At 47.3% G+C, this 27812-nt stretch overlaps 2 protein-coding genes across 7 annotated transcripts in view; both read right to left on the bottom strand.

The window, feature by feature from the left end:
• The window catches only part of LOC144129378 (pumilio homolog 1-like), a 97060-nt gene that overhangs the window by 50894 nt on the left and 18354 nt on the right, over positions 1 to 27812 (bottom strand). For all 6 annotated transcript variants that reach the window (XR_013313914.1, XM_077663451.1, XM_077663453.1 and 3 more), the window contains 5 exons: positions 23520 to 23719; positions 22906 to 23030; positions 13678 to 13918; positions 7679 to 7967; positions 37 to 282 (listed from right to left, as the gene is read on the bottom strand). Coding sequence is in view for 5 of the 6 variants with exons in the window: in XM_077663451.1 (XP_077519577.1) it covers positions 37 to 282; positions 7679 to 7967; positions 13678 to 13918; positions 22906 to 23030; positions 23520 to 23719 (1101 nt within the window). In the remaining variant the exon portion in view is untranslated. The remainder of the gene's footprint in view (positions 1 to 36; positions 283 to 7678; positions 7968 to 13677; positions 13919 to 22905; positions 23031 to 23519; positions 23720 to 27812) is intronic.
• LOC144129381 (uncharacterized) lies at positions 16450 to 17895 on the bottom strand. Its single transcript, XM_077663456.1, has one exon. It carries the CDS (start codon positions 17769 to 17771, stop codon positions 16593 to 16595), a length of 1179 nt encoding a protein of 392 aa, XP_077519582.1. The 5' UTR covers positions 17772 to 17895; the 3' UTR covers positions 16450 to 16592.

Genomic DNA, 27812 nt, shown 5'->3' with positions numbered 1-27812 from the left:
ATCCAATGAATTTCGTGGGGCCCTGAGTCAACTAACCTCCAGGTGGTGCTTGAGAAAGGGGCTCGCCGCCACCCTGTGGTGTCATGGGTCTTGCCCCGCTACCTCGGAGCATCTGCTGCTGCATCTGCTGCTGCACCTGCTGCTGCATCTGTTGCTGCACCTGTTGTGGCACCTGCTGTGGAGGCCCCCCCTGGCCACCTTGGCCCTGCAGGAGGCCTGCAGCAGGCGTGGGGAACATGCCCCATGGAGGCATCCCATAGTACTGGGGCATCATTGCTGGGCCTGCACCATACAAGCGGGAGAAGGTTACATGCTGTTAAAGAGAAACCCTGATCTTCAACCAAACATGGTTTGTTTCTAACACGGAAGAAATTCTCTTGTCTAGTGTATTTTTGCATCCTAAAAACAAGCATGCAGCTGTCTCTCCATTCTTCATGGATTTCAAGACTTAATTACTTCGTGGCTAATTACTGCCTCAAAGTTTTCTGCAATTCCCACATCAAAGGCTGGCACCAGCAGCTGCTCAGATGGACGGACAGCCATTGAAGGGGGGGGGGGGGGGGGGCATGGTTCTTAAGGGGGGACGCAGCCCTTGAAAACCAAAAAATCGCGAAAAAGTCGATTTTTGGAAAAGTGAATATTTTGACAGTTCGTGTCATAAACTACCTGTTCTGCAAATATCAACGCCTAATTTGTCGTGAAAGTACTTCAAATTAAATATCGAACAAGCCGCGGCAGCCGCTGAGCTGCGAGAAAGCACCGAAAATACCCCAACTTCGAGCGCATGCCGTTTTTCAGCCAGTGAACCGAGCGCCGCCATCTTGGTCTTGTTTGTTCGTGAATTCTTGCTCTTTTTTTTGCCTCCTCCGACGACCGCGGCGGCAGAATGGTGGAAGCGTGGCTCGCTTGTGATTAGGGCCCTCAAAGCACCTTTCGAGCTTTCCACGTTTGAAATGCAAGGCTGCGATTGGGCGAATGGCGCACTCCTCGAGAACGCGGGGGATCGCGCGGCCGCTATTGGCTGCTGCACGCGCTGACGAGGCGGTCCCCTTTCGGCGGCGGCCGGCGCATCGTCTGCACTGGCCACCATGGCTCTTTCCTTTTCCCGTTGTTGGCGGTCTTTGTGGTTTGTGCGCTCTCTTCACGTTTCGCCAGGTTTGTGTTCGCTGTTGTCATCGTCTTTACGATAGCTCGCCGTGCCGTCCGAACAGTTTCCTGCAGACTGTTGCGCGGTCAGTCACGAAGCATCAACAAAGTGAGAGACGCTACACGGCGCTACAGAAGACGGCGCACTTTCGGACTTTTTAACAGCCACCTTGTGCTCTTTAAACGCAATTTTGATCCAGTTACAGTTCGAATTCAGCTTTAATTTTTATTTTCATAATAGTAGAGATATTAAACTTCACAAAACAAGCGAAAACAAAAAACGTATTATTTTCGAAGAAAAAAAAACCGAGTTTTTCAACCCGCATCTCCCCTTAAAGCTTTTTATATTTGATGAAATTTGCTATTCTTATTCAGTTTCTTACAGCGATTTCAAATATCTAATTTTTAAATAGGCCAATTAGTTACAAAGATAAATGAAATGTTTCATAATTTGCAGAAGCAATGAAAAAAACCACCCAACAGAAATTGATGTTGACGAACGGCTAGATACTAGAAAGCACAAGGAATACAATGTTAGGAGTATATTTCTAAAGTAACAAATATTAGCAATGCCAAAGCAATTCGAAGTTCACTGTTCCAAATGTGGCTATCCTAATGTCTGATCTAGAGCAAAACTGTAAAATTCTAAAGCGTGAATTCCACAATCTGTTCCTAACTTTGGGTACTTTGCACTTTCAACTACATGCCACAATAAAAATTATACGATTCTACCTGCCTTGAAGGCCAAGATAGTGCTGTTGCAAATTAGCAAGTAAAAAAGGGGTGTCTTGAGAAAATGTTTTTCATGGAGTTCAGCTCACAGTGATGTTATAAATTGATCTTGCGGCCAAAATACTGATCTATGAGATTGGAAAGCTGACGAATTAAAGGAATTAGATTTCGAAAATATAATTTTCAAGGAACTGATTTCTTTGAGATTTTTTCGTCTCAAAGAGCCATGTCCTCCCCTAAATTTTAACAGCATCAGTGTAAAAGCTATGGACCTCCTGCATGTTTGTAAGCAAACGAGGTGGCGCTGCAGTCGCTAGCGAGCTCGTGGTAGGCAAAAGGTCGGGGAGTGGCGTCGCGTATAGGTGTTGAGCGCGGGTTTTCAAGGCTTGTAGGCGCGTTTCCAGTTTCTGCGAATCATAGCAATGGTCGATGCTTCCAACTTGGTAATTCGTTGAAGTACACGAGCTCGCGTTGGCCACGTGCGGCCTATAAAGAGAAATAGTTTGCCACTGTATTGTATATATGGTTAGTAGTGAACATGTAGAAAGCGTTCCTGCCGTTTATTTATGCGCTAGGCATTGAATAAAACAAGTTTTGACACTCTGCACTAGCCGGAATGATTTTACTTCGGGACAATAGTGAGGGAAAGTGCTGGCGTTGTTTCGTCGGAGCAGACGTGCGCTCATCATCTGTTGGCATGCGTGTCGCGCTGTGCGAAAAGTGGGGACAGCGTCGTGTCTCTGATCTCCTGTCTCGCTTAGCGCTGTTTTTAGCCGCATGGCCACGCACCAGCCCAGCCGACTTGTCCTCTTGTTAAGCTGGTCGATTTGGTGAAAATTTTTTATTTCTAGAATTATTTCTTTCCTAGCCCTGAAGTCTAGTTTCGTGACGAGAAATTATAGCAAAATATTGAGTACAAATTTATAAATTACGCTTTTTAGAAGTGTGGTCGTCCAAAATTGTGAGGTAATTTATTTGATTTCAGTTCCGCATTTCTTTGACCAAAGCGAAAGCGAAGATGCCATAAACTTTAAGGTATGTTTTGTGACCTCTCACATTTTCTGCGACTGGATCACTCACCTTCTTAATTCGCATGAAAATCAAATGATTCCATTTGTCGCAAACTATTCCTGAGACGTTGAGGAGCGTAATAAATCTCGATTTTTTTCCCTACACGTGCAGTACTGTGTTAGTTATTTCTTGTAAGAAACGCTTTCATGTAACTATGCATGCATAAGTACTGTCATAGAAAAAGAACTAATCGCGTCATCGTACAGAACAGGGCTTTATGTACATGCTGGCATAAAAAAACTGCCGCACTATCTACTCAATTATTTGAGACCTTGGGGGGATTTGACGACGGTGTTAATTAAAATTACCCAGAACTGCACCAGGTATAGCTATATATAAAAGGAATTACTGAAACTAGCGTAGGAATTTCATATTTGCACCAAGTTTAGTTACATATCGCATGCATGAATAACGAAAACACTTTTCATTGCCACGTTCCCTCTCAATCTTGCCACGTGTCTGTTAGTAGCACGCCTGCGGCTGCTTCTTTCCAAACAAGCTTCGCGATCATGTACTACCTCATGAAACATGACACATGCATGATGCAATGAAAAAGCATACGGCGTTTAGCACACTTAAGGTACGCTATTCTAAGTACACCAACGCGACCACGCAAGATTGACACAACTTACCAGACTTCTTTTACTCGAATGAAATAATTACGTCGTCATATCAAGAAACAGTTTCAAATAGATATTAAATGTCATAAAACGCGCCATTAAAACATAGGGTACTATTAACAAAAAAAACGCATTCCTTGGGGGTGAGTGAACCTGTCGGCGCCCCGTGCACTCCGGCTCAAGGTGATAAGTACGTGTGCAGCTGCATATGTCTTTTTTTTCTTTGAGCAATTATCAGCCTACTATCCTGAAGTTCAGGTGAATTAACGCAGTAACTTACATGCCATTAAGTGCATTGAGTGGCAGGGCGTATCGACTCCCAGACTTCGCGCTTTACTACCGTGGCCCAATGTCTGTTAGCCAGTTTCCGAATGCGGCATTTATGCGCGAGAAACCTATCGAGGCTAATTTAATATTTTTTATGCTACTGCGCGGATCCAGCAGTGACGCAGCTGGTCAATACATGCTGCTTCTGCAGTGCACAGGCTTGAAGCAGCCGCCGGTAGCTGCGGCAGCTGCGGTAGGCACGGGCAAGTGGAACCTGTTTTGCCTACCATGCGAAAGTCGCTGCTAACATCAGCGCCACCGCATCTTCGTGACGTCGCGGGGTGAAGGAGGTCCATAACCTTTTCTAAGTTTTAGATTTCTAAAAATAAAACCTCATGGCTTTTTATCTTGTTGCATAGAGGAAGTATATGCTTTCGTACGCGCAAATAATTACTCAAACCAGACTACTACATTAAAGGACTACAGACACCTAATTTTAGCTGCATTTTTCAGTCTTTCAAATCAGGTGTTAGACATTAGAATACATGGAACACCATGCACTTTGCAGGGAATGTTCTCCAAGCTGCAGGCCAAGAGATAACCAAATGACTAAATGCACACTCTACACAGCATTTTGAATACCCTTTCACATTTTTCAAGAAGCTGCGGCTGAGACCATGGCAGCTATGTTCGAGCGCTTTATACGCCAAATGCTATGGTGGCATGAGGCGCTCAAACTGCTCAACATTTACTTTGGCAGACCTCAGGAGTGGTAGCAGCAACAGTCATACTGTACCAGCTGGATATCTGCCTCAACACATACACGGATACAGGTTTTATGCAAGTTTGCTAAGACAAAAGAAACCTCTCCCTAATTACACTAATGCTGAACAACGCTTAAGCTCATAGCATGCTGCGACATGGCATGATAGGTGGTACTTGTGAGGTGGCAGCTTCTGTAGTTCAGTGTCTGCACCAACTTGGGGTCCTGGCAAATGAAAGTTCATGATGCAGTTCAGCAGTTCATCAGCTGACATCATGTGATGAAAGGCTGCCATTATTGCTCTTTGCATGTCTTCAACCTTTGTGTTTTTTTTCTTGCAGAGCCAGACCATATTACAGTACAGTAAACTCGGATATAGCCAAGTGAAGCTACTGTCCCATTTCACCTTCCAAAGGTGACTGTAAATTAAAGATTTTTTTTTTTGCTATAGTAAACACATCTTTAATAAACATAGTAAAGAGCATCCCGCGGAATGATGACATCGCAGCACGCGCGCAGTCTAGGATCGCGAAGCCAATATTCAGAGGCAAACGGTTTGAAACTGCGCTTTTTAGAGATGGCTTTACCATCAGGCTGCTGAGCTACAAGGAAAATCCAAGTAGGCTAGAAAGCTACAAATGCAGAAAGGCAGCGGCGCGCGCCACTGAGGAAGGAAAGTATGTGAGGAGTGAGCAACAGGGAACAGAAGAACAGGGCAAATGCTCGCAGCACTGGGAAGCAAGGAGATAAGGATGTTCGAAAATGAAGGTAGGAATGGTGAAGAGTCAATCAGAGCTTGAATCATCAATATTGGTGCAGTGAATATTTTTGTCAACCACGGCGCAGCATGCCCAGAGTGGGGACGGTGCGAACTTTGTATCTATGAGCTGGACAAGAGACTGAGAAGACTTGCGCTGTTTCTGGAGTTTAGCTGCAAAAGTGATGCGTGTTGCATATATCCAGTCTCCTCGACGTAAAATATTTCCAGGTTTATTTTATAAACCAACATTCAGTGTTTAGCAAGCAGCCAATTAATTACTAGGCAGCATCCACAGAGCCATGCCGTCAACAAATGATAAAGTAAAGACAATGGTATTGTGCGATCTTTTGTTAATGAGTGACACAACTATAGAAAGGTTCTATTGTAGAAGCACGCTGCTACGTTCCTTAGTGTTGCTTTTTCCTGGCTACTATGTTTTTGCTAGCCAGTACTGCTCTAGCTCCTATAGAAAACTGCATAATACAAACTCAACTGTTACATCGCAATTACCGTATTTATTCGAATCTAGGCCGGCCTCAATTCTAGGCCGACCCCCGAAATTCATGAAGTCAGAAAGTAAAAAAAAAGCTTACTAGAGTGTAAGCCAAATCAAAAAGGCATGGACTAAAACTAGAACATGTATTTTATTAAGCTTGCGACGCTCAGCATAGCACGTCGAATGCTCACTCATCGTCTTCGTCAACATCGCTGTCCTCTTTGTCGCTGGCCTCCTCCCACAGTGCAGTCTTAGCTTCCACCCAGTGCGTTCGAGACGTGGCACTTGCAGAAGGCCCGCACAATCAGTTCGGCTGGAAATTCCTCCAATGGCGCGGCAACCCAGTTCACCACTTGGCCAAGCGAAGCACGCTTGATGCGCCCGGTCTGTGTGAGCTGGTGGTCCTGAAGCGTCAGCCAGTCGTTGTAGTGCTTCTGCAGCCTATCCTTAAACGGCTGGTTGATTGCAACATCGAGCGGTTGTAGCTGGCTCATCATTCCTGCGGGTATCACAGCAACGTCCGTATCGCCTTTCGAAAGCACTGACTTTATGGCATCTGTAGAGAGGCCGCGGTAGGAGCCGAGAACTAGAAGTGACTCTTTGAACAACAGGGCCCCGGCACGGCGTTGCCAAACGGTCTTCACCCAATCTTCGACTAGGGCACCACTTGTCCATCCAATCTCTTGTGCACGCACAACGAAGTTTTCAGAGAAAACCTCTCCGGATGGGATAATTGTTTTCCGCTTAAAAATGAGGTAGAGCAGCAGAAGAAAACAACAGCCTTTTTGAGCAACACTGTGGACAAAAAAAAAAAAAAAGTCTCCCTAGGAGGCACAGTGGAGACAGGTCTCCAGACTACAACCCGGACAGGCGTAGATCACCAACATGAACCACTCCAGACTACAGTCAGGTACAAATGCAAATCACCGTCATCATGGACGAGAACTGTTAAGTTATACTAAGCTTTTACAGCCCTCACGCAATAACTGGCAAGACACTAATAAAGTATTGCCACCGTCTTGGCTAGATTTCAAGTTCACAAATTTTGCTGAATTCCTAATGGGGTATGCCATATTGACTTGAAAACAATTCAAGGTATCATAACGAAACTGCTTATTTCTTTATTTAAGACACTTTTGAGAGCGGCTACCAAATTTCATTTAGTTGCCATATTGACTTGAAAACAATTCAAGGTATCATAACGAAACTGCTTATTTCTTTATTTAAGACACTTTTGAGAGCGGCTACCAAATTTCATTGCTCTAGATCAAAGAACAAAAAGTTAGCTCTGATCCCCACCTCCCCCTTAAAAGCCACGGTGTAATGTCATCGCTTGGTGGGCCCCATAGCGACGCAAACACCGGCGTTCCTAGAGGTCACATGGCGAGGAACACAAGCAAGTACGGGACGGCGAGACCTTTGTTCACAACATTCGAACAAGCCAGCCCCAACAAGCAAAATGGAGTCTGCAAACCTGCAAGCTGTGGCCGCAAGATGACGTTGCGTGTCTAGCGGTTGCGGGCAAACCGCATCCACGAATCTAAGCCGAACCCCAGACTTTCGTAAAAGATTAAAAAAAAAAAAGTACCGGTCTAGGTTAGAGTAAATACGGTACCTGCTTGCTACACACTGCACTCCACATTTTTTACTTCATGCTGAAGAAAAAAATATAGTTTTTTTTTTTTCAATCGGTCGCTGAGACATTGCATTCACAAAGTAGACAGGAGTCCAAAATTCACATTTTGAGGAAAAGAAAAAACCAAACTGAAGCTGCTTTTAACGAGAGCCGTGTTGGCTGCACTGAGAGAAGTGGGGGGACCCACCTGTGACAATGCCCAGAGGATGAGGTGGCGCTCCATAGGGGTCCTGGTTGAGTAGGTAGGGCGTGGAGGGAGGTGCAAAGGGTGAAGGGGTTGGCGCCCCGGGAGGCGGCACCCCCAGTGCACCACCCTGCTGCTGCCCCTGGCCCAAGGAGTACTGGGCACCTGGTACCAATGCCATGGGGCCTCCGTGCTGCCCTCGCTGAGCATGCTGCTGCTGCTGTTGCTGCTGCTGCTGCTGTTGGTGCTGTGTTTGATGCTGCTGTTGCTGCTGCTGGTGCTGTTGGTACAACTGTAACAGGGGCAAGAAAGAATAAAAGAGCAAAGGTTTTCATTTGGGTCACTAACAAGCAAGCCGACCTTTCGATAAACGAGAATTTCTGTGTTTCTAGAGGACGCCCGTGAATAAAATTTTGCCGAGAGCTTCTTTATTAGTCCGGGAATCGAAAACTAGGATAATCCAAAAATGGACTTTTTGGCCCAAAATTGCAGTTTTTTGCAGTGTCCCCCCCGACACCTATCTTAGAACTACCGTATTTATTCGAATCTAGGCCGATAGTTTTTTCAAAAAAACAAGATGTAGAACTCTTATGTCGGCTTAGATTCGAGGATTTCGTTTCGAGGTTTCGTATTCGTAAAATACGAATAAATGTAGCACGCAGGTGGCGCCCCCACAAAACGCCAACGAAAGACAGCACTGTAGCCGTTGCTATCCGTAGCCGTTGCTATCCGTAGCCGATACTGATCAAAGCACACATGAGCACTGGCTGCCATTTTGGCCTTGTTCTGTTCTCGTGCGGTGGCGTGAGCACATTCGCAGCAGTGAAGTTTTCGTGCGTAGTTTTTATCACCAACACCATGGCACCAAACAGGCGGTGCCATTATAGTGCCGCCTTTAAGCGGAAAGTTATAGTCGCTGCAGAGCAGTCGTCAAATCTTCAAGCCGGGCGGGACTTCGGCGTGGATGAGAAGAATGTTCGCCGTTGGAGGGGGCAGCGTAACGAAATTTTTGCTTGCACGGCAACGAGAACGGCTTTCACGGGCCCCAAGAAAGGCCGCCATCCAGAAGTGGAGGTAGCTCTGGCCGAGTTTGTGGAGACGCAGAGGTCAGTGGCACTTCCAGTGACCACGGAAGTGCTGCAAGCCAAAGCAAGAGAGCTGGCGAGAGAGCGAGGCGTCCCCCGGGAACTGTTCAAAGCCAGCCGGGGCTGGTTGCAGAAGTTCATGAAGCGCTTTGGCTTCAGCCTCCGACGTCGCACGTCCATTTGTCAAAAGCTGCCGGGCGACTTCGAAGAGAAGCTGATCTCATTTCAGCGATTCGTAATAAGGAAGAGGATGGAGCACGGCTACGCCGTAGGACAAATGGGAAACGCTGACCAGACGCCGGTATGGTTTGACATGCCAGTGGCGTGCACCGTGAACGAAAAAGGTGCCAAGGAAGTGAAAGTGCGCTCGGCCGGATACGAAAAGCAGCGCATGACTGTAATGCTGGCCTGCACGGCGGATGGCCACAAGCTGCCGGCGTATATAATTTTTAAGAGGAAGACTCTACCAGCTCAGGAAGTGTTTCCAAGAAATGTGATCGTCCGCGCCAACGAAAATGGATGGATGGCGAGCGATATGGTTGAGCAGTGGATCAGAATGGTTTGGCAGCGGCGTCCAGGGGCCCTCTTGGCCAAACGTTCCCTCCTCGTCCTGGACTCTTACCGTGGACACCTCACTGACGGCGTAAAAGCTGCGCTTTCCGAAGCCGGTACCGACGTCGCCATCATACCCGGCGGCATGACAGGCCAGCTGCAGCCTCTTGATGTGTGCCTCAATAAGCCTTTCAAGGATCGGCTGCGCAAGTACTACGTGGACTGGCTTAGTGAAGAGCGGCGCGAGCTTACACCAACAGGCCGAATAAAGCGCGCCTCACTGGGAGTTGTAGCCACTTGGATAGCTGCAGCCTGGGATGACATCCCAGAAAGCTTGGTTGCACGCTCATTCCGCAAGTGCTGCATCTCTAATGAACTTGATGGCAGTGAAGATAGTGCACTGTTCGAGGAGGCCAGCGATAAAGAAGTCAGCGATGATGATGACGAATGAGCGGGGGCTGATCCCGGGCTGGCGTTGCATATGTCTCCTCGCCCAACGCCGCCTCTCCTCCTCCTCTTCTCTCAAAGCTCCTTTGGCAGCTTTTTTTTTTCAACGGTCCCTCTCGGGGCCATCAATCACGCTTCGGCAGAGCATGCAGGCGCGATGCTTCCCGCTGTGTCTCACTCGAGTTCCTCTCTCTACACCAAGTCGCCTATGCGCAGACACATGGTGCAGTCGTTTCGCGCCACGCACTTTCACGTGCGCGGCGACGTAAGAACAGTCGTGTCGCGTCATAAAAATAATTGTGATAATGAGGTATAAACAGTGTTGTTTTTTCGGCCGGCCTACAATCGAGGTAAGTTTCTTTTTTTCTGTGGCCTTCAACTTTCGGGTCTCGGCTTAGAATCGCGGCCGGCCTAGATTCGAGTAAATACGGTATTTTTCTTATTTCTTGATAGATATTCATGAAACTTACCCAGTTTATGTATTTCAATATGCTGATTTCAAATATGCTTTTAGTTTTTCTGTAAAAGAAGTTGTTCTCAAAGTATCTTGTAATCTGTTTGAAACTTGCAGATAATTTAATTACGTAACAGTAAAGACCACAGTGAAGTTTAGTATACAGCAATGCTCTAGAATGTCCACTGTGTGAAATAAGGTAATATGAATGTTTTAGGCTCATATGAACAGAAGTTACAGCACACTAAACTTTACCAAGGAAAATTCAATATGGCGGCTCAGAAGAAATGTATTGTTTTAAAATTATGCTGGTTGGCAACTGGTCTTGATTTAGTCTCATTTCACTCTCTGTGAGCTTATATTTCCAACAAAAAAAGAGTTATGAAGCTAGCCCACCTAGAACCAGAGATATCATCCCTGTACTACTCCAAAAGTGTCAAAATTGGGTGTTTTGAGAAAACGACAAAAAACGTTTCCAACCATTTTTATGCGACAGGAACAATTTCGAACTAATAGGAATGCACCAGGGCCATAATCAGGATGCATTTCATCTCTCTGTCGCCTTTTTGAAATCTTAATGATGCCCACAGATAACTTTTGCTTCTTGGTGAAGCCTCAGAAACAGACGCGACGAAATGCTCGTCTTTCACGTTGTCACTAGCGTCAATTCAAAACGAAGTATCACTCGTTCACGGGCACTAGTTTCGACCACATCGCTATCGGTCATAATTCCAGCATCGATGCGTACGCGCCTGGCGTAACTCGAGCTGCACATCGTTTTGTGCCCGGGAGCAGAGCCGGCGACGGCACCGAAGGTGTGCGTCGTCCAGGACGCGGGTCCGCGACGCGCTTAGCGGTTGTTCACGGCGGGGTTGGCAACGCGCCAACCACACATTGACCTTCGCCCTGCTGAGGCGACGTCAACTGCAGCGTCGGCTCGAACTGCGTTTTCTTCGTTTTTGCTCCGGAGCGGAGCCAGCCACGCCACTTCGGGTCCGCGATGCACTTTCACGGCCGTTCACGATGCGGTTGGCAGCGCTCCAACAACACTTCCACCTTCGCCCTGCTGAGGCTGCATCAATTCCAGCGTGAATTTGAAAAGCGTTTTCTTCATTTTTGCTCGGGAGTGGAGCCGTTAACAGCACTAGCAATGCGTCGTTGTTGACAGCGCGGGACCGCGACGCCTTCACGGTCGTTCACGGTGCGGTGGGCAGCGCGCCATCCACACTTTGACCTTCGCTCCGCGGAGGCTGCAGTAGTCCAGGCTCCTTGTGCGTTTTGCGTTTTCTGTTTCCGGGCGCCGAACCGATGGAACGAGTGATACTCCATCCACACGCACCGTGCGGCAGACTCTCTCAAAATGGCGCCGCGCTTCTGGAGCAGACAAGCCTAAACTGAGGCCTACCCAATCACAGAGCGCCATTTTGATCACATGGCTTTTCTAACCAATGACAACGCGGCGCACACGTTCTCTTTGCGGTCATTTTGTCAGCGAACTGAAAAATCCCAGCGTTGCTTACCGATTAAAAAAAAAAAGCTGGAGGCGCGAGCCTCTGAACGAGACCAAAACGGCGTCAGGGGAGCGCGTAGGTACCGAGCGACAATGAGGCACGATTTGAACTCAACTTAAAAGGCAAATCGTGCCCCTTCGGAAATTTACATGGCTATTACTAAGCAAACACTGGCTATTCCTTTCTAAAAATTCGATGTCAGGTGCAAAATGACCTCGTGAATCCGAATATTACAAAATTGAAAAACCCATTTTTTCGCGAATTTTCGGCCCGAGAGAGCAGTGTCCCCCCTTAAAAACATCTTCAAATGTTTATTTACCTTCCCATTATTTTATTATTTCACAACAATTACATGACTTTATACAGTGAAGCCCAGCCATGTGTTCCTCACTCAGATCCTTGCTGTTAAAGATTTGCCCTTGGAGATGCAAGGTAGCTAACCGCCGTTGTAGTGTATAAGGCCGTAAGTGCTAGGTCAGCCTGCTTATCATCACATTCTTCATACTCCAGCGATTGGGTGCTTGTACTTCGTGTACAGACTTAGTCATTCATGGCTCTGTGATTTTGGCGTTACCATGCACCAGGCTCTGTGATATCGGCGTTACCATGCACCAATGAAGTCATCCCAGCCAGCAATCACAGCTCCGACCAGTTGTGGATCAACGACGCTTTGCCGCAAGTTCCAGTTCGTCTCACCAGATGGGTTTTAGACTATCTCATCTGAGCTTCCTGGGCTCATTCAGCGAAGTAGTAGTGCAGCGCACCGCGCACGGTGGTGAGCCCATCATGTAGGCGACTCATGACACGTGACCAGCTGGGCCAGTATGGCATGTCACGTGTTTTGTATCCAAGTTCTGACTTTTCTGCAGTTGGTTTATCATCAAGTGTCTGCTCCTCTCTAGGCCTACTCCGCTTCGGCGAAACAGGCCTTCTCGCCCGCTGGCGCTTGTTTGGCTGCCAGTTATGAACAGACTGAATGCTGCCCTTTTTATTGCTTTTGTGGGTCGCCACTCTCTTTTTGGACAGTGTCAATGCAGCTAGGAGACTCTCTCGGTGTCCGCGCTTGCGAGGAGTGAGAGTTTATCGACCGCAGGGACGAGCTGACAGCCCCTCCTCATTTGCTATAACCGAGTAGTGGGGCCACAGTTGTTCACTGAATTTGAGATGTGGTGCCATTGCCCCAGTAGTGCATACTTTGACGGCAGCACAGTCTTCGTTCGTAATAAGCGAGCGTTCATTGTAACTGTGGCTGTAATAAGTGGGCTCAACTGTAATTGCTTAGCAGAAGGTTTTCACTACTACACAGCCAGTCACTATTTATTAAATTTAGGCTTTATTTTTTTTTAGGGGGGGGGGGGTGGGTGCCTCTGGATGCACATCTGGCCGACGTGGGGTTCCCAGGCACCTCAGAAAGCCACTGGAATCCCCTCGGGCTAAAAAACTGACAGCTCCCGATTTATGAACTCAAAGCCACTGAAAGAGGGAGAGGACTGCCTTGGCAAAGATCTTCACTGCCACTAACCCGGAAATAGTGGAACACAGCTGCTTCAGGAAAAGAAGCACAGTTTCACCTCTCTTGGAAGAAATGTGTGGGCTGTAAGCTGATACACAATACACATATGGCCACTACACCTCAGAAAACCAACATGTCGTATGCCACATTAAACCAGTACACAAGCAGACCAATTTTTTTTTCTCAGTGGTGGGTTTTGCAAACCAACACCACGGCTCTAGTATAACGGCTTCTAGGGATGGGAAAGGCAAGGCACAGACTGCAGCAGCTTGCCTCAGTAGCCATTCAGCTAATTCTATATCAATGCTACCCATGGCACAACCTGCAGACCAGCCACCCAGCACCGCCAAAAACAAAGCACTGCCTCCAGAAAACCCCCAGAGACCCTCCCGTTACTTTGTGGAAAAGGAACTTCATTGAACTGGATTGAACCAGCACACCTGTGAGGCATAGTCCAGCATCCCGGGAGACTCCATGGAGGTGGGCAGCAGACCGTGTGGTGCGTAATCGAAGGCACCCAGTGGGTCCATGGGGTGGTGTTCAAAGTGTGCCTCCAGGGGTGGGCCTGCACCCCCGGGTCCCATGACAAGGGCCTCAAGAGGCGCCTTGGACAGCTTGTCTGCCTTGTCTTCACTGGGGGATGCCTGCCGACTGCCACCACCACCTCTGTACACCACGGGGCTGGGCGGAGGGGAGACATATGCACATGCTAGCAGCAGTGACTGGTATTTATGGCACAGTTCTTGGTCACTCTAAACTATACTTCCGAAGGATGTGCAAGTTCAGCTACCTTTGACGCTATGTTTTTTTGGCTAACTCTAATTAAGAACACTTTCTAAGTAAATCATTTGCATCAGATGGCAAGACAGGCTTTCTATCTGACAAATTTGGCAAGCTCAAACTTTGCTTCTAATCAGCCTAGAATTTTAATTTATGACTAAGTTTATGACTAAGAGAACACTTTAAAACCATTTCAGATCCCGTGTGTAAGGCAATTTTTCCCACAATATTTACAGTTCAATAGCCAAGCTATCTCCAAACACAGGCCTGCTTTCCTATAATAGACTACAGTGAAACCTGGATATAACGAAATTGAGAAAAGCCCACAATTTTTTGTTACATCCAGGTTTTCATTTCATACATCTCTCGCATGAAGACTGTAAAGGACAATGCACAACAGAAACCAAATTAAAAATATATATGGAAAAATTGAGGAAGGTGAGAAAGTCTGAGGCAACCACAGCCGGGCTCGAACTAGAACAGCACACACAGTCACATCGCCACCGCTAGACCAACCAGGCACCTGCCTATTCCCGCATGTTCCGCCCTCGGTCTGCCCATCAGGGAAACCACACAGGCCTGTCCCCACTGTTGGGGCTCCGTGAGGAAAAGAAGCCTGCAAACCCCTGCCCTAAGAAACGGACTCTACACCTTGTGTAGCGTCCCTGATGTGCGACAGCTATTGCGCTGTGATCACATAAGTGACCGAATAATGGCAAAGCTCGCCCCATGTCTTCTTTTGCGATGTCCTATTGCTTTTCACTACTTTTGAGCACAAACTTTTGTAGCACCACATGCTGTGATGTTACAAAAGCAAAAGCAGTGGAGAGGCACCAACCACGCTGAGGCATGGCATGTTGTGTCAACTGCAGTCACTCATGGTAATTAATCACAGCTGTTCCTCTCATGACAGTTTATAACCTATCCCATGAAACTTTCATGTGATTCAGCCAAATTGCAACCAACTCGGCACCAGCTAATACATGGTCGGCACAGGGAGTTCGACATATCAAGTTCAACCACCACAGCACGTTAGTCGGCACAGGGAGTTCGACGTATCAAGTTCAACCACCACAACACGTTCGTGACATGGAGTTCACAAATACAGGCACCTGAATAGGGATGGCATTGGGGAATTGAGACCCTTGACAATATCGAGGAATTCATAACGTGGATGTTCGTTACATCCACGTTTAACTGTAATAGTACTATAAGAGAAATACAGTATTAACACGATTGTAAGTCCGACCCCACCACCCACACATCACATTTATGAAAAAAAAAAAAACTTGGTCATTTACGCCTGGCCTTTAATAAGAGAACGTGACAGCATTATCCTGGGGCCTCCGCTTATCGCCAGCCGCTATAGGCGGGTGCGCCCATGGGCACATTCCAAAACAAAAATGTATTAGTCACTGGACTACTTGTCCACACTTTCGCTATCGTCCTCACTAGCGCTGTTGCAGTCCCACAGCTCGTCGTTCTAACATTGTCGTGCAGCGAAATCCCGCAATTCGCAAACAGCCATATTACGACATTGCGTGGAATAGCTGAAAATTCAGACTCGCTGCAGCTGCCACACCTGTATCACCCGTTGCGAACGTCTAACTTGAGGCCTGGAGCACAGTTGTTCGTTTCTTCGGAGTAAAGAATGACAGCCATCTTAGACATAGCCGTGAACGAGCGCCGGTCGCTTACCGGACCCGCAGCACAAATGACTGACGAAGCACTACATTAGAAACTTGAGAAACATGGCCGGCAGTAGTCAAATGCGTGAGCCAATGAGGAACTACGCGTGAGCGGCATCAGCTCTTCCATCGGCTACAAACACTCCCTGGCGACGGTGCAGTTCCGAGTGGGGGTGCCGCCACGACTGGAACAGCAGCCCTTCCATCAATTATCGACGCTCCCTTGAGCGCCGAGTGCGCGGTTGAAAGTAAACAAACAAAAAAAAAAACTTGGCCACCGCCTATTAAGGGGGGACACTGGTTCTGAGGCTGTTTGTGTTGTTTTTTGGCCAATTTTAATAAAAATGTACAGCCTGACAAATTTTTTAATGCTGATCTCAAATATGCCATTGGTTTTCTTGTAGGCCAGTTAGTTTTCAAGATAATTAATAATCAACTTCCATTGTTTGAGGCCTAAATGGTAAAACAATGAGTTGGTAAAAACTGAATTTTAAGGAATAGTTACATATTAAGGAATAGTTACATAGCTAGAAGAGTAAAGAATGAAGTGTTGGGAGCAGTTTTTTGATATGTTAATTATTACTCATTTTACAGCATTATGAATTTTAGTACACAAAGTGTGTGCATCAGGTGGTAGTAAACTAATCAAAATATTTAAATTTTGAACCCAAAAACAAAAAATCTGCTCTCAACACTTCACAGAGCATACATTCAGCTTCCTATTGCAAAAAGAATTTCGGCTCTACATGCTTCGGGTGCAAAGATATCGAGGCCGCAAAACTGCTAGTAGTCAACAAATTATGTTTTGAGAAAAGTGCAAAAAACAAACAGAGAACAATTTAACCAATATTTACAAGTGCAACACACATATTTACAACACAGAATGGCTAGAAGCCCCCAGAGATGTAGTCCCTTTGCTTTCCATTGTCCAAGTGCCGCTTCTTGAAAGCACCTTGGACATTTTCAGCCGCAGCATGTTTCCGGGCAGACTTGTGTTCCCGACGCTCATCTTTTTCCGACATCCTTTTACTGGCTTTTGCACTAGTATTGAGACCAAGTTCTCTCAAAATTATTTTAGATGTTCTCTCGCTGCCTGCATTGAAGCGCATTACTGCCTCGGCCACGGCAGCTTGTACAGTGTACAAAGATGCGTGGCGCTCCTTGGGTGCCAGGGCCCATATCAGAGTGTGCAGACTCTCGTTGCTATTCTGCGTCTTGCCCTTGTGGCAGCGCTCAAGGAGCTTCCTTTCTGATAACCGCTCGTAAATGGGAAGCAATGCCTTGCACACATGAGGTGGAAGGTTGTGGCGGTGCTTTGGTGCAGGCTCCCCTCGCGATGCCGCTGCATTGTGCTGGCACCAGGAGTTTGGCCCTGATGGGCACAAACTGTGATCTGACGTCTCATCGTTAGAGGTAATATGACGGTATGTCGCCATCACAGCTTTGTGCATTGAGTCCACGTCCCCTTTATGAAACTTGAGTGCCCAAGCATAATAGGAACTCAACTTAGTGATCATGCTTCCGGTTAGTTTACCCTTGCCTCCAAGGTTTTCTGTCCCTTTCTGCTTGGCAATCAAATTTCGCAGGGCTGTCCCCATGCGCTTCTTGACGTGATTTATGCAGTCCTCCTTTTCCACTTTGACGTAGCCATATACATCTGCTTCTTGCAGTGCAAGGAAAGCACGGCTGTCGCCATCTGACAGCATAGTGGTGTAGCGAAGGCCATTCTTTTTGAGAGACCTCTCGAAAAGTATAAGGGCTGCTTCGACCTCCATTTCCCCCGCTTTTTTTTCTGTGTTTTTTTGGCAGAGGTGGTCAGCCCTCCAGGCTTGGTAGGATGGTTCATCAGGTTTCGGGCCTCGTTCGCAGCCGGCACAAAAATTGCAGAGCACAACATAGTCGAGCACAAGTCCGGTGAACAGTTCTATGACTGTGCCCACACCTATGTGAGATGTGTGGCCCCGTGTCATCCATGTGCCGTCATAAGAAACAGCGATGTTGCCGGGGTTTCCGAACCGCAATTCACTGTAAAGCTCTCGAACCGATCGCGCACAGTCAGCGGTCATTTCTTGGGCTGCTCGAGTTGCAGCGGGCGTCAACTTTTTTTTTTATGTAATCTTGCCATGTTTTCGTATGAAGGCCGCGATGAGAAATATTCATTGTTGAGAAAATATCGTTCAGGGCCGTTTGCTGGTTTCCAGTGCTCTGCATTGCACGGGCAGCAAGCACATTCACTACGAAGGGGTTCACCTTCCTATCGGCACAGGCCCGCGGTGAGCTCCAAGAAGAGGAAGTGTCCCCGCAGTTCACGCACTTGAGAACAAGTTTAACGGCGAGCCCATATTCCCGCTCACCTTTTTCGACGCTGATATCACCGCCGCACGTTCTGCACTTAGCGAGCCTCAGGAGATCGTTTAGCGACGCCAGGCTAACGATCGTGAATCACGCCTCATCAAGCGGACGGTCCGCCGCGCTGCTGTCATCGCGAAAGCAGTCCGACTTCCGCTTCGTTGCTGGAGTTGACGCGAGTTCGAGTTTTTTCTTGGTTCTGATGACGTCTCGCTGCACATCTGAGGGCCGCAGCATCACAGTATCGTGGCGTATGCGGCCGCTGGCAGTAGCTGTCTCTCGGGCCGAGGAACGCGTTAGGCCTACTTCGACCTCGGTACTGTCGTCGACTCGATCGTTCGGCGCAGAACTTCCGTCGTTCTCAGCACAGACAGCTGGAGCAGGGGGTCTCTTGAGGTTATTAATCAAGGACTTTTTCCTCTTCTTGCCGAACTTCTGGCGCGAATGAAACTTGCGCGCTGATCCAGGCATCGCAGTGCGTTCTCGCCTCGGCTCGATACAAAGAAAGCGCCGCGTCTCCCCGCGGCTTGGCCGCGCAGAGCAGACGATGCCAGCCAGCTCCACCAATCGGAAGGCGACCTGCTGTCACGTGCGCCCAGGCAGCCAATAGGCTCGCGAAAGGCACCTTTTCTTTTTTGTTATTTGCTAGGCAACCAATGGACGAAAGGAAGCAGCAGTGGCGGGAAATTGAAGACGAAAGACGGCTCTTTCAAACGAGACCAAGATGGCTGCGGTGCCGCGCATGAAACGGGAGCTATGCGGCGCGGAACACAGCTGTTTCGGAGCCGATTTCAGCGCAAATTCGGGCGACGTAGATTATGTAAATTTATATTATGACTAAAATACTGATCTTAGAGGTGAAAAACTTGGCAGATAGGTAGATAGATAGCCGCCGATTTCGAAAATTTGACTTTTTCGCGAATTTTTGGCCCGAAAGACCCGTGTCCCCCCTTAAGTGTAGAACGTGAATGCTTTATCGGACCACCGCCGCCTCTCAGCAGCAGTAATCTGCAGCCACGTGTGGGAAGTGGGCTGGTGCCGGTTTGCTGCTCAATGACAGACACCATCCGCCGCCACATGTGGGGTGGGGATGCTGGTTCTGCGCGTTGACATAGCAGCTGCTCAAGGCCAGCACCGAGAGCGATGCGACGGAGCCGCACAGCAAAATTGCAGCCACGCTATAGCATGCCCGATCTCTTGTCTGCCTTGCCTTTATTAATGGTGCGATCCTTTGGTTTCGATTTTATGCCGACCCCCACACTTGAATTTTCAAATTTCGAAAAACAGGTTCACTTACAATCGTGTAAATACGGTACTTGGGGTGAATTAAGGGGAGACGCAGGTCGAAAAATACTTTTTCCACTGAAAAAGATTTTTTTCACTTTTAGAATTGGTTAGTTGGGCAGTCGACCTATATCCTCTTTTTACGGTAGTTAAAAACGTGTTTGAATGACTCGCAATGATTGAGAAAAATCATGATTGCTGCTAAATTTTGATCGTCTCTGAGCAGCTTCCACTCAGGCCACTTGCACCGGCTGCCACTGCAACCATTTGCAGAAAGTCTTCTGACAGGCGAGTCTGTAGAGTTTTCGCACGGGAAAATAACAAATAAAAAAATGTCTCTTTCCGACATCTTCTGAGCACACCTACTTGACCTTTGTCACGTGACATGAATGTGAGACCGCCACTGGCTGCCACTGTGCAGTGCAGCCAGCCCAGCAGTTTCGTTTCCACTTGCATCACATAGCTTCTTCCCTGAAAAGCCAGAGTGCTTTCTTGAATAACTTTTCTTATCGCAACTGGTCAGACTTGGCTTTAAAACTGGCTAGAAAAGGATAAAAAAGATTTCTGCCAAGCTAACTGCTGAAGCTATGTCCCGTCGCCGCAGCCAAGAGGAGCAAGTTAGTACTGAGAACTCGATTCACAAAAACTGTGCAGGTGAAACTACTCAAACGGTCCATGCTTTGAACTACAGTGCAATACACGTATGACGATATTGAGAAAACCGGAAAATCTGACCATTATAACCGATTATTGTTACCGTATTTACTCGAATCTAGGCCGACCCCAATTCTATAAAAGTCCGAAGCCAACAAAAAAAATATATATATTACCTCGAATGTCGGCCGAACAAAAAAAGCGAGGACAGCATTCACAAAATGCAAACAGCATTTACTGAATCTGAACGTGCAAAGCTCATTCAACGCCGTCGCCCCTGCTAGACTCGTCCCAGTTTTCCTTGTCACTGTCACCTTCAAACAGTGCACAATCTTCGGTACCGTCAAGCGCATTGGATATGCTGCACTTTTTAAAGGCGCGCACGATCAAAATACCTGGGATGTCGTCCCACGCTGCAGCTACCCAGCCGCCCGCCAGCTGCAATAGCGATGCCCATTTGATGCGGCCCGTTGCCGTTTGCATGTGGCCTTCGTCAGTCAACCAGTCCGTGTAATATTTCAGCAGACGATCCTTGAAAGGTTTGTTGATGCAGGCATCAAGTGGCTGCAACTGGCCCGTCTATGTCAAAAGGGCTCCTGGACGCCGTCGCCACACAATCTTCACCCACTCTTCCACCATCGCACCCGTCATCCACCCGTTCTCAGTTGCCCGCACAATGACATTTCTCGGGAAAGTTTCTCGAGCAGGCAGTGTCTTCCTTTTAAATATCATATAAGGAGGCAGTTTATGTCCATCATCTATGCAGCACAGCATCACAGTTGCGCGCTGCTTCGCGTAGCCCGCAGAGCGCACCTTCACCTCCTTGGCACCCTTTTCATTCACGGTGTACCACTGACATATCAAAATACACAGCCGTCTGGTCAGCCTTGCCGATTTGCCCAAGGTTGTAGCCTGGCGCTTCTCTCTTTCGCTGCACGTAGCGCTGAAAAGCTATCAGCTTTTCTTCGAAATCGCTTGGCAGGTTCTGGGTCATTGAAGTGCTACGTCGAAGGCTGAAGCCGAAGCGCTTTATGAATTTCTGAAGCCAGCCCCGGCTGGCTTTGAAATCCTTTGGCGTTAGGCCTCGCTCCCTCTAAAGTTCTCTAGCTTTCGCTTGGAGCACTTCTGTTGTCACTGGAAGGGCAGCTGCTCTCTTCGTCCAAACAAAGTCGGCCAAAACTGTCTCCACTTCGTGGTGACGGCCTTTCTTTGGTCCGCTAAATGCCATCCTCGTTGCGGCGCACGCAAAAAACTGCTGTAGTTGTCTGGACGTTTTTCTCGTCGACGCCGAAGTCCCGCCCAGCTTGAAGGTTCGACGATGCCTCAGCGGCTATCACAACTTTTCACTTGAAAGCGGCACTGTAGTGGCATCTCCTGCTTGGTGCCATCACGATAACACCACGCTGCACACCGATACTGCCGACACGACACAAGACAAAATGGTGACTTCACTTGTGTACGGTTGCTACTGGCACGGCTGGTAGCGGCTGCGATACTGACTTTTCTAGATGGCGCTAGCTATGCACCATGTTTAGCAGTTTAAATGAAAAACTTGTGCGTTTTTTAAAATCCTTGAATCTAAGCAGAACCTAGAGTTTGGAATATGATTATTTAAAAAAAAAAAGCATCGGCCTAGATTCGAATAAATATGGTACATCTGGATCGGCAAAAAGAGCACATCCATGTATTCCCCCAAGCATGTAGCCACCCCCACCAGTGCTCCTGTCAAGGGCACACAGCCTCTTGGAGGCCAAGTTTGCGGAGCCAGCCACCGTTACCCCCTTTGGAGCAAAGGTAAACATGTTGTGATGTTATCGGCGTAGAGCATCGTGGCGTGCTGCCAAGGACAGCACTGCGAACAGGACGCGTCAAACGAGAAAATGTGCAAGAAAAGCGAACGCTAAAAAGAAAAGTAAATTCTCAACCATCTCGGGTGGAACTACATTTGCTCGAGAGGTGGCAGCAGCCAAGCAACTGCCCCCTCAGCGACTGTAAGGATGGTAGATAGCACTTGGTTCCCAGTAGGCAACGCTCGCCCACAGATGTTCCGGGAGTTTTTACATTCGCTTCAAAGTAATTTTTTATCAACCTTTTAGACAAATTTTGGTGGTAAACACCATCTGGGCAGCCACAATCCTATCATCATATCCATTATTTTGCCAATAATTGCATCGTTGTGTAGGGTTTATTTTTACATAGGGGCAAAGCGGGAATTGATAAATCTAAAGGATTTGATTGTTATCACAGGTATATCGTTATATCCGTCATCATTATAAGTGAATTACACTGTATATTAGCACCAAGTGCCATCTGATTTCGACATCTAACATACAAATAAACTTCTCGAGTTTTTCTCAAATTGGTGTTCATCCCATTTTTAAAGTTTGTGCACACAGCAGTTTCCTCTTGCACTCGTTGGATCTCAACGAAATTTAGCACAGATATTCCTTGGGGTGCATAGAGCGCGCAAATCATTTATATAACCAGTTTCACCATACTTTTATTAGCTTCATAAAAAGTTGCACACAAGAAATAACATTACTTTTTATTCTTTTTTTCTGTTGAAGACAGATAAAATTATTTCACCTAGATCTGAACATTCTCTGGTTTATAGTGAACCACCCAGGCTATTTTTAAATGCTCAATCATAATTATTAAGAAAAATTGTGTGCAGAAGAAAGGCATTCTTTATAAATTTCATAGTGCATAGATATTCGACTACTTCAGCTACAAAAAACTGACTACATACACCACAAGAGGAGCTTTATTTATATCAGCTGTGCACATTTCAACTTCATTATTAAAAAAAAAAAGTTTTTTTGAAGAGCATGTCCCCTTAAAGCAGCAGTGATGACCATGACATACAAGAATAACCTGCCACAAATGTGTCACCAACTGCTGTGCCCTACTTACTTGTAAACCTTGTCGTCGTCAATACCATTATGCATGATGCCATTGGCCTGCATCACCGCAGTTCGTCCGTCTGCATCCTTTAGCTTGCCCTCTTTGCCCTTCTTGACTTTTTCCGGATCATTTGTCTGCAGAGGCATTAGCAAGTTTTCACACACGGCACAGCTGGTACAACTGCACACGGGTTCCAAAAGTTCATTACTGCAGATACCATATATACCCGTGTAAGGGCCACACCTTTAATTTGGCGGCACTGACAGGGTGCAGCCTTTACAGGAACCAGTATATTTCTGTAAAATTTTTCAGACTACAGTAGAGCCCCAAGTATGCCCCCATTATTATGCTGCAACACCTTTTCCTCCCAGACGAATGGCAACATTGCCAGACAGAGCCAAAGAATCTATTTTTACCAAGAACAATAACTGGAAGGAGTTGTCCTCAGTATGCCTTTAAATGACATTAGGCAGTGTTAACAAGGAATGCGACACTGCCAACCATACACTTTCATAACTGTGCTCACTTTGTCAACTTTCATAACTTTGCTTACTTTCATAACTGCTACCTGACCTAACAAGCCCTTAATGAGCCAGGCAACACTGATGAACAGGAACACTCACCGGAGGCCCAACATGCATGCGGCCAACCATGCGTGAGTCCAGATCTTTGATGGTGGGTGAGCTCCCCAACACGTACTCGACCATCTTGACGCCCAGGCCCGAGGTTTCAGAGGAGCGTGGTGACAGCATAGAGGCCCCCTCACTGCCAGGGTAGGACCCACTGCGTCGCTGAACCATGATTGGCTGTGACACGGCGTGCTCTGCAAATGCAACAGGAGGAGGAGGAGAACTTTAATGGGACAGGAGAGGTCTGCCTGGTTATCGGCCTGGCATGCTACTCCAGAAGCATGCAAGAGCATCACACAGCTGGCAATGTGCACTAGAGGTCCAGGCTGCCCACAGGTCGAACCCAGATATTTTGAATTACTGGATATATATAGCACCCACAGATTATCCTTTTGAAAATTCTGTGTAAAGTAGAAAAGTCTCACAATATATTGGACTCCTATTCTGCCTTCTTTCCCATATGATCATGGTTTCCAGTATTGGCCTACATAAGAGCGGGCACACACACTGATAGAAAAATTCTCAGTAAAAATCATCTACACAGTTTCTAATAAAACCGTTGCAGAATCACACATCTTACACAGCAAGCTTTATGTTGCATCAGAAAAAATTTGGATCCCTAAAATTCAGTGTTCTGTCCCTTTAATGCTTGACTGCAGCCACAAGAACCACTTGTTGCCATTGTGAAAAATGTATTACTTTTGCTCTTGGAACTTTTGAAGGCTCCAGTTAGGATGAAACACAGAACCAGAACTACAGGAAAATGTTGGTATTGCACACAAAGACTAGCCAGTAACCAGTTTATTATTTGCAGGAAAATAACAGTTTAAGTTTCAGTTTCCTGGCCATCCACATTCGTTGATAGTCAATCCTGCCTGCTAAAATGCCACACATAAAACAGCTGCAGCAAAAGCCCACATAGGAGTAACAAATATAGTTATTGGTTTATGGGGTTTAATGTCCCAAATTCGACCGAGGTTATGAGGAACACCATAGTGGAGGGCTCCAGATAATTTCGGCTACCTTAAATTCTTTACCGTACAAGGGACAAAAATAATACAACTCTGAGAGAATAGAAAATGTGAATGAAAGAAAGAAATCTGAAAGGAACCAATTATTAAATTATAGCCTGAATGACTTAAAACTTTTTTAAAACAAGCAGCCTAAAAAGCTACCCTATAAACACAGGTAAGGGGAACACCCGTGTATGGCCTGCACCGTTTTCCACAAGGAAATATTAGAAAAAAATAATATCCCTGTAAGGGCCGCACCCATGCTTTCCACATGACCCATGCGGGAATAGCCTTCGAAATGTACGCAGCGTGGCCTCCATGATCAGCTCCGGCTGCGAGCAACGGCGCGCTTCATCACGGAGGCGACGCATGTGCACAAGAGCTTCCAGGTGCCGCACACGGATGGCGCCAAAGGCAGCAGCTCATTATCATCATCGTCAACTTTTCCTCCGCCGCGAGCTCCCGCTATTCATATCGCCATCAGTATCACCAGCTCTAGCGTTTTATTGCTGCCAAAGGCAGGGGTGTTAGTTGTGGCTTTCGCGTGCTGCCGCGGAGCGTTGTAGTTTTAACAGTTTTAGCACAATAAGGCAAGCACTTTAATAGCTACACGGCTGGGACATTGCTATCGAACCCGGCAAGCGTGCGGCGGGCAGGACATTCGACGTGGCCGAGAAGTGCGTCCGACAATGGTGCAACCAAAAGGATGCATTGAGGAACACAAGCTGCAAAAAACGCGCTTTCCGAGGCAAGCCGTGCAAGTTTCCTGAACTGGAGAAAGAGCTGCTCTGCTAAGTGATGGAAGCGCAGAACAACGGCTACGCGTTCACAGAGGACGTGCTGCACGAGTTCTTGAGGGATGAGCGTGCACCGGAGCACAGCAGCATCTCGGAGTGGGAATACACCGCGAGTGGCGATTGAAGAATAAATGGCGCTGATTGGTGTGTTTTTACGTTAAAAAAGTTTTTTTTTTTGTAAATCGTGTGTATGTGCCACACCCCAAAATATTGGCCCTCAAATCGGGGAAAAAAAATCAAATCTCAAATCTGGGAAAAATGTCGCCACTGCGGCAACAGTCTGTGCCTGTTCATGTGCTGAGCGGCATGCTTCGGCGTCTACCTAAACAAGCAAACGAGCACATCAGGGGATAAAAGAGAAAACACAGAGCACAGCGGAGGAGCACAGACGGCAATAGCGAAAAGAGAGCAAAGAGGAAAGTGGAGAGGGAGGGAACGGTGCCAGAGTGAAGATTAGAGTAGCGTGTGCTATCGTCGGCTCGTCGATGGCGTCACCTACAAGGTATGCATCGCTTCCCAAGAGATGGCACCACTATGCTCACACAAGTTGAAGCAGACGGACAGTCGCCAATGTGGTCATGTTGTGCATGTTTTCGTCCTCACATTTTTTTAAAAATCTTGAGGAAATCTGCCCCGAAGTCCCGTGTAGCCTTTCCCGCAATGCACCGTACAGCAGCAGCAGCAGCCTCGCCCCGGGGAGGAGCCCATTCCCTTGTTAGTTACCTTAACTAACGAGAGGGGGCGCCAGCGTCGCAGCGCGAGACTGCTTGCAGCTCGTGCGCGGGAGAGAGGAAGGAAGGCTCTTCTGCTGGGATCGTCGACGTCCGCTCGCCGCTCCGCTCTACGCCAGCAGGAACACTGGCTCCCGTATCTCGTCCCATCCGGCCTTGGAGTATATTCCTTGCCCTAGCGCGGGCGGACATTCGCTCGGAACCTTGCTGGTGAGTCGGACTACCTCGATTCATTAGCATATCTTGTTGCTAGCTGGTGTTATTGTTGCTGTAGCAATAAATGCCTGTTTGTGTCAGCCAATGTGTCATTCCTTTGTTCCCTCAAAGCAAGGCCCGCCGTGGTTGGCGTGCGCTCGGTATCGTACGCGATCACGGGGTGGGGTCCGGGCGGCTTTGAACCATGTCAGCCGCGGTTAAGCGGGGAGTAACTATTTATCCCACGATTAAAACCCCACAATCTCTAACATGACTTGCCCAGTACTGGAAGTTCTTGTATCCGCCCTGACAATACAGATCTTACACTTACACAAAGCATCTTTTGTTCTTCATTGCTTGACTCTACTAAGCACTGGCACACACGAGCGCTGAACTGCCTTGGCTCAACCCGAAAGAAACAACAATTCCCTTATGTGAGGGGCGTAGCCGGGGGTGGGGGGGAATTCAGCACCCCCCCCCCCCCCCCCCTTGAGATTTTTTCGAGCTGTCACGCACCGCTGACCAAAACAACCACAGGTGCCAGAAATTATGGATTTTGTCACCAGCAGTGTCTTTTTCAGGCTAGAATGGATATTTTGGTGCGAACATTGCTAACTCGGTTTGAATTTTGTGGCATTGCCCATGCGTCTGGAGTCATGTAACACAAGGGGCCCCATCCAAGCACGAACTTTCAAGGGCCTATCGATGGCTCGCTGTTGCGACTAAAATTTCGGTGCAATTACTCGCAACACATGACCGGTGACAGCTGCTGCTGCGCAGTACACTGGAACGAAGTACAGCGTCATTGAGATTTTTCCCTGGCCGTTGGATACGTGCAAAAATGTAAAGGTTCTTGAACGACAAACATTTATTAAAATATTTGTCCTCTACTAGCTAATTTCATGGCCTTTACGTTTTTCATATCAGTGGCATGCACTGTTTTGCTGGTTCCGGACCAATATAGTTCTAGACCTCATGTGATATTTTCTTTACTTATTAAATACGCAAAAACATGGAAGTATTGGTATCAGTTATGTCTTCCACGAGTGAACGATAAGGGGATAGCTGGTATGACATGATAACAAGACATAAAACTGAGCAGGGACCAGACACAAAAGACAAGCAAACAGGACGAGCTCGTCCTGCTTGCTCATTTCCTGTGTCTTGTCCCCTGCTCAGTTTTATGTTTTGTAATCACGTCTGCCATAATCTTTAAGACATACGAATACATTCTTTTATTTTAAAAACATATTTCACTTGTCTAGACAGTGTGCAGCGTTATCTAATACACGATAGCATTGTCAATGGCAGTGGCAATGCAGTTATCATTGTTGCGTTTGATATTGCGTGCGATATTTTTCGCACGAGACCACTGCCAAATACCCACAGAGCACCGATTCGTTGATCGCAAGAATGACAGTGTCGGCAAAAAAACAGCAGAAGAGAGCATTGGTACCCGAACATGATACGCTGCAGCCACTTGAGGCAAAAACAGGCCTAACGCAAAATTGCTCCACTCAATGGCTCTGCAATGTTCCTGTCTGAAAATGC

Source organism: Amblyomma americanum, chromosome 4, assembly GCF_052857255.1.
Source record: "Amblyomma americanum isolate KBUSLIRL-KWMA chromosome 4, ASM5285725v1, whole genome shotgun sequence".
NCBI classification, from domain to species: Eukaryota; Metazoa; Arthropoda; class Arachnida; order Ixodida; family Ixodidae; genus Amblyomma; species Amblyomma americanum.
This window is presented reverse-complemented; position numbering and strand designations above follow the sequence as displayed.